Source organism: Octopus sinensis, linkage group LG4 (genome assembly GCF_006345805.1).
Source record: "Octopus sinensis linkage group LG4, ASM634580v1, whole genome shotgun sequence".
NCBI classification, from domain to species: domain Eukaryota; kingdom Metazoa; phylum Mollusca; class Cephalopoda; order Octopoda; family Octopodidae; genus Octopus; species Octopus sinensis.
Genome location: NC_043000.1, coordinates 119,915,994 through 119,930,049, shown reverse-complemented (window position 1 = coordinate 119,930,049; position 14,056 = coordinate 119,915,994). Strand labels below are relative to the sequence as shown.

General features: G+C 36.4%; 1 protein-coding gene across 1 annotated transcript in view; it reads right to left on the bottom strand.

Moving 5' to 3' along the window:
* Positions 1–14,056, bottom strand: part of LOC115210623 (polyribonucleotide nucleotidyltransferase 1, mitochondrial-like) — a 578,459-nt gene that overhangs the window by 258,523 nt on the left and 305,880 nt on the right. The window contains exon 18 of the mRNA XM_029779226.2: positions 12,555–12,718. Within this exon, the coding sequence (XP_029635086.2) occupies positions 12,555–12,718 (164 nt within the window). The remainder of the gene's footprint in view (positions 1–12,554; positions 12,719–14,056) is intronic.

Below are 14,056 nucleotides of genomic sequence, written 5' to 3'. Positions count from 1 at the left end.
AGTGCAAAGTTTCAAGACATCATCATCATCATCATCATTGCCGTCATTATCATCATCATCATCATCATCATTGCCATCGTTATCATCATCATCATCATCATCATCGTTATCCTCCTCCTCATCATCTTCTCCTTCTACATCTTTCTCAGATGCCTGCAAAGTTCTTGTTTCTTAACAATGAACAATAAACCCTAACAACTAGAAAGTCTTTACAAAGGCACTTGACCTGTTAGAAACAACAGCTAAATATCTCTGAAACTATACTCTAACACACTGGATCTTAACTTAACAGTAGCACCAGGCTCAAATGTGATCTGGCAATGTTTCTACAACTGGGTGCCCTTACTAATGCCAACTACTCTGAGAGTGTGGTGGGTGCTTTTTATGTGCTGCTGGCACAGGAGCCATTCAGGCAGGACTGACATTAATCACGTTTGGATAGTTCTTTTTACGTGCTACCAGCATGGGGGCCAGTCAGTAGGTACTGACATTGGCCATGTTCAGATGGTGCTTTTTATGTGCCATCAGCACAAGAGCCAGTCAGGGGGTACTAGCATCGGTCACATTCAGTTGGTGCTTTTTATGCGCCACCAGCACAGAAACCAGTTAGGCAGACCTGGCATCGACCACATTCGGATGGTGCTTTTTATATGCCACCGCCATGGGAGCCAGTCAGGCGGCACTGGCCACAGCTACAATATTGGTTTTACTTGATTCAACAGGTCTTCTCAAGCATATCATATCACCCAATGCATCAGGGTTATTTTTAACATGACTGGATATGTTTCATGATCCATGTTTCACTGCCATGTAGCATGGCTGTTTGCACGCATGCATCATAAAGTCTACCTTTCATTCTGAGCGAGAGTCCCTTAGTTGCCAGCAGAGGCAGGATTTCCCTGAACTTTGCCCAGGCTATTCTTACTCTAGTCACTACACTCTCAGAGCAGCCACCCCCACTACAGACTTGGTCGCATAGATAGCAGAAGCTTTTAACTACTTCTAGTTTTTCCCTGGCATGTGATGGAATCTGTTTTCTGTATAAGACCCAAATGGATTCTTCCAGACATATGCCATCAAATACACTGAGTCTCAGACTTCTTTCATAATCTCTATAAAAATTCCACATAGACCACAAAGATATCTTAAAAGAAACACAAGCTTGGTTGGAATGGCATGAGAAAATCTGGATAGTAAATGAGGTAGTTTTAAGTTCAGTTTCATTGCATAGCACATTGGGTGAGTATTTTCTGCTATAACCTCAGGCCAACCAATGCCATGCAAAAGTACTTAACAGATGGCAACTAGAGGAAGCTTGGCATGTGTGTGCGTGTGTTTGTATTTATATTCCATGTTGTTATGACTTGGGTAGAGTGATGCAGAAGTTGATATGACCAGTTTCTCTGTATTTTTTCAAAGACCTGTCGGATAGAGATATCTCTTTCTCGAGTAACAGAGAATGGTTGGCCATGGGAAGAGGCCCTGGCCACAAAATAACTCTCCTCAATAACTGCCTCAGATAGCTCTCAATCCAAGTCCATGGTGGCATGGAGAAACAGGAATTAAATGAATAAACAAATGAGAGAATATATATGTATGCATGTGTATGTATGTATATACATATATACATACATACATTATATATATATATATATATATATATATATATATAAGCAAAATAAGACAAAGTAGAAAATGCTAAAATAATTTTATCATGAAGAACATTTTAGTACCGGTTTCAGCCTTTGCAACTTTTTCAAACTTTTTCATAGTAGAGCATGAAAAACAATTAAATTGTGGAAAAATTAAATGTGATGCTTTATATATACATACACACACACACACACACCCACATATGTATATACATACATACACATCCATATATATATATATATATATATGTACATACACACACACATATACACATACATATATATACACATAATACACGTTCATATATATATATAAACACATATATACTTACACACACACATACATATATATATATACACATGATACACATACATATATATACACACACATATACTTACACACACACATACATAAATAGATACATACATACATATAACAACACACACATATATGTATTATATATATACATCAAGTGAAAGTAACAATGTGTGGATGAACATTGTAAATAGTAACATATAACAACATCTGATATATATATATATATGTACATATCTGTAAGTATATGTGTGTATACATGCCACACAACAGAGTGGCTGCCAAAAAAGTACTGTAAGAATGTGTACCAAAAAAGTATTAACTGTGTATCAATAGCTGCAAGTTATTGTTGTCAGTATTGCTGGTGGTGCTAAAAAAAAAAAAAAAACTAGAAGCACTTCACCAGAGGGGCAAGAGTAACAGGGAGGGATAAGACTCAGGAAACAAAATTAAAAAAGAAAAAAAAACAGAGAGAGCAAAAGAGAGTGCGGGAGAAACAAGTGGAAGGCTAATAAGCAGTGTGCTGGTGGTGGGTTGTGGAAATAGGGCAATGGAGATAGTTCAGGAGATAAAGGGAGATAATGATGGGATTCTATTGGCATGAGAAATTGATCGACATAATGAAAGCAGTAAGAATTCTACAGCGATAATTAAATGACTTGTTCTATGTTGCAAACCAAACAAAAAAAGGTGGGACCTAGAAATACTCGCAGAAATAACCTTCAGGCCATAAGTTTTTTCAGCGACATAGCTGCCAGTGTGGAATTAAAAATACGAGACAATTATATAACTCAGAAAAAAAATTTTTGAAAACAAAACGAGAGACAGAAGGAGAGAAAACTGCCTGGTTTCTTCCATAAACAGTCACAACTTATTTCAAGAAACCTGAAAGTTTAAAGTAATCAATAAAATATGATCAATTTATTTATATGACAGTTAAATGCAGTTAGTGTTGTGGTTTAGCTCCAAGTTAGTTCTGATTGAGTGAATCGGCAGACTTACGACTTTACATTCCATCTGTGGCCATCCAGTGATTTGGGGTAGGGTGTGTAGGACTCTGTTATCTGATATCACTGTGATCACCATGACCGACCAGGTTATCAGATGTTGCAACACATCGCTGGTCACAATGCGCTTTGCATTGTTTTAGCCTTCAAATGATGCCACCCCACTAGCTAAGCAAGCAGGCCGATAGAAAAAAGAGTGAGAGTAAGTTGTGGCGAAAGAGTACAGCAGGGATCGCCACTACCCCTGCTGGAGCCTCGTGGAGCTTTAGGTGTTTTCGCTCAATAAACACTCACAACGCCCGGTCTGGGAATCGAAACCGTGATTCTACAACTGCGAGTCCGCCTCCACGTTATTTGATATATCTTTTATATTTTACGTGCCTCAATCACTGGATTGCAACCCAGCCATGTTGGGGACACCCACATTGAAGGGTTGAAGCCAAAACAAAATCAACACCCAGTTGACAACTGAAAAGTCCCTTAAACCCTTGAATGTCATTGGGACGCTACAGCCTTGCAGCATATCTAGGGTGAGAAAGCAAGGTGGAGCCCATCTCCCTCCAAGCTAAACTCGTTTCTACAGCTGAGTGGACTGGAGCAACATGAATTGAAGTGTTTTGCTCAAGAACACAACCGATCAGCTGGTCCAGGGATGGAAACCACAATTTTACAATCGTGAGTCCAACACCCTAACCACTAAGCCACACACCTCCACACCCAATACTTAGCTTTTAAGTTCGGTAATTATTCCATCAGTTCTCTTTTGCTGAACTACTAGGTTACAGGGATGTAAACAAACACTGGTTGTCAAGTGGTGAGAAGGAGAGAAACACAAATACAATCACACATTCTTTATGACTTTTTCCATCCAATTGGTTTTAACATACTATTTACACATTATTATTTATAACTTTATCTACTCTCAGTTCCACTGTAAAAAAATCAATTTATATATATATAATATATATATATATATATATACACATACATACATACATACATACATACATACATATATACACATACATATATATATACACACATGCATATGCTAGCATAGAAAGCGGACGTTAAATGATGTGGATATATATACATACATATATATATATACATACGTATATATATATACATACATATATACATATATATATACACGAATACGTACATACATGCATACATAGGGAAAGTGAGAATGGTATAGATTAATGAAATGATGACACAGAGGACAGGAGTAATGAAATAGGAGGTGAAGAAAGAGAAGAAACAAGAGGAGAGAAAAGGGAAGAAAAAAGAAGCATAAAAGTTCTTCATCTCCTTATTCCTTTACTCTTGTCTTCTATGTTGTCATTTCATTAATCTATATATCTATACATATATGAAAATGATGTGTTATAATACTATTCAACATATACAAAAAACAGCCATACCAACAAACCAACATACCCCCATCATCAGCTGCCCCACAGATGTCATTATGGTTTCGACACCTGGACAGTACCATTCAATCCGGCAGTGTCAACAGCACTAAAATAAGTGTTGGTTGGGAACAAACATACCAAACAAACCCCAACTTACAAAAGCATTTACACTACGTACAGCCAAATCAGTAAATACATTCAATAAGTAAATCTATAACCAATTCCTACATATGCAACTAAACAGCAACCAAACCTTTAAGTCATGCAAACAATATTCCCTGCAGTCTTCCATAGTATAATATAAAAGTGAGAGCTTAATAACCACATTCATTCAATCTAAGCATAAGCTGGATTAAACACGAAGTTTAAAATTAAATATACATATATATATATATATATATATATATATATATATATATACATATATATATATATATGTATGTATCTGTACATATATATATATATATATATATTATATATATATATATTATATATATATATATCTATATATATATATATATATCATCATCATCATTGTTTAACGTCCGTTTTCCAGCCTAGCATGGGTTGGATGGTTTGACCAGGGTCTGCGCCAGACTCCACTCTGATCTGGTAGTGTTTCTACAGCTGGATGCCCTTCCTAACGCCAACCACTCTCCGTGAGTGTAGTGGGTGCTTTTTACGTGCCACCACCACAGGGGTAAAGGAGGCTGGTAAACGGTCGCAATCATTTGGTGCTTTTTAAGTGTCGCCGACATGGATGCCAGTCAGGCAGCGCTGGCATCAGCCACATTCAGATGGTGCTTTTTACATGCCACCGGCATGGGTATCTTAACTACAATTTCCATTTGATTTTTATTTTGATGCTGGTGTTGACGTACTTGACTCAATAGGTCTCCTCAAGAACAGTGGATCACTCTACGATCCAAGGTTAGCACAGCAGGCCATCCTGCGAGCCATGAACTCACTTCATTTGTCGGGTCTTCACAGTCACAGCATATCTCCAGAGGTCTCGGTCTTCGTCATTTCCTCTGTGAGGCCCAACGTGCCACTGGCACGGGTATCACAACTACAATATCCATTCGATTTTTATTTGATGTTGATGTACTTGACACAATAGGTCTCCTTAAGCACAGCAGGATATATATACTACGTAGGTATATATATATATAGTTCAAATTTACAGAAAACAAAAGACGAAGACAAGTGTAGGAACAACAAACAACTGTATTAGTTTAATGCTCAGGAAGAATGGAAAAGGATTTTACATTTCGAGCCTATGCTCTTCACTGCAAAGGATTAAGAGGAAAAAAAATGGAGAGAGAATGAAAACAAATGGAGAGAGAATGAAAAAAGAAAAATGGAAAGAGAATGAAAGAAAAATGGAAAGAGAATGAAAGAAAAAATGGAGAAAGACAGAAAAGAATGGAGATAGAAAAAAAAAGTGTAGAGATTAATGGTTCAACATGATGAAATATAATATAAATATATATACATATATATCACTTATTATAAAAGGCAGATTTTATCTGCCTCCCTTTGTCAGTTATAGAAATCTACAATATAGGATTTCTTCAATTACAATTTACTTAGCATTTTTAAGAGTAGAATGCATCGGGTTTTGCCAGGTCCACTTTTTAAAATTTAAACTCCAATTAAGCAAAATTTACAGAAAACTCACATTCTGGTGTGTATGTCAAATGCTTTTCTTAATGTGTTTTACACCACACGCACACGCACACACACAGTGTGCAAGGAATAAAATGAAAGTAATTCACCTTTTGTAGTGAGTGACTCTTTCAGTCTGCCACTTCCTCTTTACACACATAGACACGCAAATATATAAATAAAATTGTAAGCTAACGTGCGTGTGTGTGAGTGTGTGTGTGTGAGGGTGCGTGTGTGTGTGTGTGTGTGTGCGTGCGTGTGCGTGTGACAGGAAAGTATTTTAGGACGAATATAAGACCTATATCGGCGATGTTTCGCTTGTCGTAGCACAGGTTTCCGTCGATTTCCGTAAAAAACTTATTTTTTTACATAAGTAATGAGAGCGAAAGAGACTAAGAGAAAGCGATTGTATGACGAGGGAAGTTCTTTTGAAGTTACCGTGCATGGGACGCATTGATGTACATGTGTGTGTGTGTGTGTGTTTGATGGAGTGTGGGAGACAGACAGTATGTTGTGTAAGTGAAGTGCTTCTGTTAGTGTGTGTGAAGAGACAGAGAGAGTAATGTGTGAAAGAGAGAGATAACTGAAATTTTTTACTCGGTTTATGTGTATATGTATGTATGCATGTGTGTGTGTGTGTGTGTGTGTGTGTATGTGTATGTATGTATGTATGTATGGCCGATTCAGTGTTTACATTTTTTACGGAAATCGACGGAAACGTGTGCTACGACAAGCGAAACATCGCCCCTATATCCAAGTAGCAGAAAGATCGCCCAAAAGTGTATATAGATATTTAAATGTATTTATATATTCATCTATACACAGATGTATGTATAATGTGTGTGTATATATTTCCATACACGTAACCATTCACTCCGCACAAAGTTTTTTAGGACGAAAATAAGATCTAAAGTTATCTCTAAGTAGCACAGAGATCGCCCAAAAGTGTATATAGATATTTAAATGTATTTATATATTCATCTATACACACATGTATGTATAATGTGCGTGTATATATTTCCATAGAGGTAACCATTCAATCCATACAAAGTTTTTTAGGACGAAAATATTTATATATAAAAGAAAGGTTGTGTGTCTGTCTACTCCGATTTAGATTCCTAACTACTCCCACATTTTGCGATGCAGTTTAACCAAAACCGGGTATCTTATAGTCGTGATTCATATCGAGCCCTTCTGGGTATTAGCGCGCGTCTACAATGAGTCTATGATTTTACAAATAATTTACCATCATTTTTTTCCATTTTAATGCATATTTTTAAAAATAAACGGAAGTAACTCTCAAACTTCACACCAATATGCGTGCTCATATGCGACGTAATATCACATCAGCAGCATTTCCTCACACCCTCCTTGCACTTGACGAAGGCAAAATACCAGGGGATGAAAATGGTTATATTGCCATCGATTCCATTTGTACCATTGTTAAGACGCCTTCTGATCTCAGAGATGCAGTGTTCCCAGATCTACAAGCTAATTATCAGAATATGGATTGGAAAAAAGGCTATACTGGCCCCGAGGAATAAAACTGTTCACCATATTAATGATGAAATGCTAAAACTCATTCCTGGGGAGGTCTATGTATATCAGTCTATCGATACAACTCCTGACCCAGAGGACGTCATCAACTATCCAATAGAGGTACTCAATTCCTTTGAGCACCCCGGACTACCACCACACTTTCTCAAACTTAAAGTTGGTGCCCCTATAATGCTCATCAGAAATTTGGTTCCCCCAAAACAATGCAATGGCACACGTTTGATCGTTAAGTCCTTACCTCCCACCGTAAGCTTATATCAATATTTGCCTGAATAATCATCATAATTCAGTGCAATCATTAACAGTACTTTCAAGCAATTCAGCCCCGAGCAACGCCGGGCAATTCTGCTAGTATATATATATATATAATATACCATTAGCATCAACATCACTCTTTTAACATCCACTTTCCTATGTTTGCACAGGTCCATGTCTGGTAAGTTCACCATCATCAATTCATCACAGGGAAAATTCACAGTGAGGAATGTTCACTAATTGCTCGTTTTGATCTCCATTATGTTCATTTATTTTCAATAAAATCGTTTTTAACTATTAATGGTGAGATACAACGGATATATTTTCTTGGTAAATACGGATATATTTCCTTGTGGTGAACATTCTTCATAGTGAATTGATGGCAGTGAACTCTCCTGTGATGAATTCATCATCATTATCATCGTTAATGTCTGCTTTCCATGCTAGCATGGGTTGGACGATTTGACTGAGGACTGGCGAACCAGTTAGCTGCACCAGGCTCCAATCTGATCTGGCAGAGTTTCTACAGCTGGATGCCCTTCCTAATGCCAACCACTCCGAGAGTGTAGTGGGTGCTTTTACGTGCCACTGGCACGGGAGCCAGTCAGGTGGTACTGGCAATGACCTCGCTTGAATCTTTTTACACATACCCCCGGCACAGGTGCCAGTAAGGCAATGCTGGTAACAACCACGCTCGAATGGTGCTTTTTACATGCCACCGGCACGGAAGCCAGTTAGCTGCTCTGGCAATAATCATGCTTGGATGGTGCTCTTAGCACCCTACTAGCACGGGGCTCAAGTGCCAGTAAGACGAAATTCACCGAGGCCAATTTTTCATGGTCTGATACCCTTCCTGGCACCTTTTCTTAAGCAAGGTAACAGTTTCCCATGGCCGGACATGTTTTCACAGCCCACATTAGAAACGAATAACACCACTTGTTTGGTGTTGGCACCCGCTTACAATTACAAGACAATGCCAAGATAAGGTGACCAACACACACACATACTCAATATCAATGTTCTTTCAGTTTCTATCTACCAAATTTACTCACAAAACTTTTATCAACCTACGGCAGAAAACACTCACCTGGGGTACTGTAGGATTGAACCCAAAACTGCATGGTTGAGAAGTGAATTTCTTAACCAAACTGCTAAGCGTGTATAACTATGATCATGTAGTTAAGACATTGGTTTTGCAATCACGAAAGCACAGGTTCAATTCTACTGCATGGTATTCTGGGCAAGTGCTTTTGCCTTACTCTAACTGCAAGTCAACCCAAACCTTGTGTATGAACCTGGGTAAATGTAAACTGTTTAGAAACACATCAGATGGACTTTTATATGTCATTCAAAAGTCCAGTCTTAGCACATTATGTCACAGCAGTTCTACTTCAGAATTACACTCAGGATACTGGGTTGGAGGAATTGGTGGAACAGCTGTCAAAGGGCGAATGGAGTGTGGTGGTACCAGCACGGTTGCTTTTTACATGCTACCAGCATGGTTGCTTTTTACATGTACCAGCATGGTTGCTTTTTACATGGTACCAGCATGATTGCTTTTTACATGGTACCAGCATGATTGCTTTTTACATGGTACCAGCAGAGGTGCTTTTTACATGGTACCAGCACAGTTGCTTTTTACATGGTACCAGCACAGTTGCTTTTTACTTGGTACTAGCACAATTGCTTTTCACATGGCACAAACAGAGGTGCTTTTCACGTGGAACCAGCACCAACAGGGTCAATGCTATTTAATCCATTTGTTCTAGGTCTACTTCTCAAGCATTTGCCATTTATCTTTCCTTCTAGTAAAAGACTTTTTTATACCTCGTACTCTTACTAAGTGACCAAAGTACTTTAACTTCCTCTTTTTATTAGCTGAGAGTAAACGTCCACATTTCAAAAGCTTCTAGTTTGTCAGATAGAGTTTGCGTCAATGTCCATGTTTCTACACCATATACTAGTACGGACCATATATAACATTTACCATCATATACACAGCTACTAACACACATACAGACTCTTTCGAGATAGACGGAAGAGAAAAATGGAAAATACTATGAAACTGCATCTTGGATAATAATAATTTAACCTGTTCCCATAAAACAAGATATAAAGTTGAAAAAGTTAATTTGATGGTCAGAGAGTCACTAAAATAATCAGACTGTAGATACAGCAAGAAGTGAAAGAATAATGGCTCTTATCATAGAATCCAGGCTACCATTTTTCAAAATGGTCTTCGCATTGCTAAAACTTTACAAGTGGTATCTGTGGCAGTAGTCATATTTCACTGCACATTTAGCATGCAATCTACAATTCAGAATTGTTCTTTGTCCGTGTGTGTGTTTATAATGAAAATATATACATAACTGTTCTTGTACATGGTCCGCATGTGTGCGTATATGTGTGTGTATATATATACACATATATGTGTGTGTGTGTAAACATAAAGGTACATACACATATATATATATACAGACATTTATCTATAATAATAAACAATATACAAACACGCAAAAAAACATATATGCATATATAAATATTTCATCTTTACACGTATACACAAAAAATAATTCAATAAATCATATGTATATACACACACACACACATACATATGTGTGTGCGTGTGTGTATATATGTGTGTGTATACATATTATGCATTCACAAATATATACAATAGTATATATACATACATATATATATTTATATACATATACACACAAATTTACATGCACCCCACACACCTGCAAACACATACTTACAGACTAACATACATATATGTCTATAAACAAAACACAATACACACACACACACATTCAAAATTATACAGACATACATAGATATAGCTGCATATGAACACACATACTACCACCAAAATACACACACACTCAGAATTGTACAGACATACACAGACATAGCTGCAATATGAACACACATACCACCACTAAAATACACACACAAATACACACACTCAAAATTATACAGACGTACACAGATATAGCTGCATATGAACACACATACTACCACCAAAATACACACACACTCAGAATTGTACAGACATACACAGACATAGCTGCAATATGAACACACATACAGCTACTAAAACACATACATGCGCACGCGCGCATATACATAGACACATACACACACACACTCAAAATTATACAGACGTACACAGACACAGCTGCACATGATCACCCACACAACCACTAAAATACAAATACAGATTTACTCACAAACGCAAACATACGACCGACACACTAACAAAAACACAGAAATATGCAGAGGTCTTTCAAGACCAAAGAACCATTAAAAAATATATATAAAAAAAAAAAAAGATAATTTACATAAATTTGATTCCACAAAGGACCAAATGTGACGACAAACTTCAAAGCAATTCTTAAATTCTATTATTTCAAAACATAGTAATATTTAGCTTGGTATTTTTTTACAGCTTCTATGATTTATTTGCTCCAGTCATTGGACTGTGGCCATGCTGGGGCATGGCTTCAAGGTTTTGATTGAACAAATCAACTCCGGTGCTTCTTTTTTTGTGCCTGGTACTTATGGTAGGTGTAAACAACCCAACACAAGTTGTCAAAGTGTTTTGTGACACACACAAATGTGCACTTGCGTGTGTGTGCATGTGTGTGTTGTTTGAAGCACTGAGAAGTTTCCAAATAAGCCAAAATACAAATATACATATATATATATATATGTATGTATGTATGTATGTTCTCTTATTCTTTTACTTGCTTTAGTCATTTGCATGCAGCCATACTGGAGCACCACCTTTAGTCAGACAGATCAACCGCTTCCTTCTACGATGTATTCTTTGTAAGCCTATTACTTATTCTCTCAGTTTCTTTTGCTGAACCGCTAAGTTACAGGGATGCAAACACACCAACATCGGTTGTCAAAAGGTGGTGGGGAGACAAGCACACACACACATATATATATACAATGGGCTTCTTTCAGTTTCCATCTACTAAATCCACTCACAAGGCTTTGGTCAGCCCGAGGCTATAGTAGAAGACACTTGCCCAAGGTGCCACACAGTGAGACTGAACCTGGAACCATGTGGTTGGTAAGCAAGCTACGAAGCTTTGTCAGTGAACAGGTCACAGTCTTAAAGCGACGAACATATTTTGATGAAAATATTTTCACTAATTAAATTTAAATGTTGAAGTGAATCTAACGGTTTTGTGTGTTTCTTAAATGGCTTATAAACACCTTCCATGCTGCAATTGTATATATATATATATATATATATATATATACATTTATTATAATGGAATAATTACTATGAAGCATTGTGTAGAATACATTTCAATCTCTAGAAAATGGGGTCATAACCCCGAAATATTGAATATAAGGTAAGTCTACATTAATTCAGATATTTGCTTTCTTGGGATTTACCTTGCATTTACTTCACATTGTTTTGGCCTCATCCACAATCTTTTATACAATATACACACACACTTACAAATACACCCACCTATCAATACCACTACTTGCTCACTCTTCTATCCAATTTCCATCTTCCATTCGCAAATACTTCCATTATACAAGAATTTTATTTGATGAACCAAAATTTGTAACAATATATTTTATCTAAACACCATGAAAAATATGTATTTTTTTTTGTTTTTTTTTTTACAAGTGAGCATTGCATATTTACCAGAATATCTGTCATGATCCTATAATCTTCAATCACATTGGATTTTGCTTCATTTATCCTTGTGACAAGACCCATTGCGACTCCAGCCACGGCTTCCTTAATTGGTACACCGGCATCCATTAGTGCAAGGCTGCCACCACAAATAGAAGCCATAGAAGAGGAACCTGAAACAGCGAGAAGAAGAAGATGAAGAAATAATAATCTTTTCTATAGGCACAAGGCCAAAATTTGTAGGCGGGAGAATTAGTCCTCAGAATATATATATATATATTATATATATATATATATATATATATAGAGGGAGAGTTTACGAAAAAAAACAAAAGACGAAGACAGGTGGTGTACAAAACAAACAGATGAATTAGTATAATGCTCAGGAATAAAAAAAAATATTTTACATTTCGAGCCTACACTCTTCTACAGAAAGGGACACAGAAAAAATCAAGGAGAGAAACAAGGAGAAAAAAAATGTGTGTAGTGGCTAATGATCTATCATATATATTTTAAATAAAAATAATGAGGGTAGGAATTGATATCAATTAACATCAATTTAAACCAGTGGTCTAAGCATATTCAAAAAAATCTGAAGATTTAAAAATTATATTACAATTAATAAGAAGAATGACCACTCTTTGTGGTAAGGTGATTTGATGTCTATCTCTAGCGTATAGGAATCCACTTTAGTGATCATTCCTCTAATTAATTGTAATATAATTTTTTAATCTTCGAATCTTTTTTGAATATGCTAGACCACTGGTTTAAATTGATGTTAACTGATTGATATCAATTTCTACCCTCAGTATTTTAATTTAAAATAGCAATGTTCTTAAATCGGTAAATAACTGTGGTAATTTATTATCTGCAGGGTTATGTCTGGCACTAGCACACCAAAATGAAGACATTTGAAAAATACAACAAATATATTTTGTAGAACTGTGCATGAGTTTTCTTTCGAGAAAACGTTTCTGTGTATAGTTCTGTGGAATGTTTTGAAATATGACAGACTACGCTGAGGATTTACAGATACTTGCATCTTGCATTTTACATTTTGCAAGTATTAATAAGGAAATTATGATACGTAGGTAATCGTTTGATTTTGTAAATTTTCATTTGCCTTGCTTATTTTTTACATATTGGCATTTGCTGAAGTTTTTTTTTTTTCTTGAGAACACACTCTTTGTGGTAAGTCGATTTAACGTCTATTTCTAGCGTATAGGAATCCACTTTAGTGATCATTATTAATATATATATATATATATATAGTCAAAGAACAAACAATTAAAAAAACGGAGAAAATAATAAAACTACAAATGTGAGGATGTGCACAAGAAATATATTAATTTGACACACATTTTGAACACAGCTCTTCATCAGAGAGAGAAAAGCCCAAAGAGAAAGAAGGAAAAACAAGGAAAATTCACCAACAATCAATGAGCAGTTACATTCCTGAAGCAAGCAGAAGAGGAAAGAGAAAGACAAAGTGGTTTCTGGAGCAGGAGAGT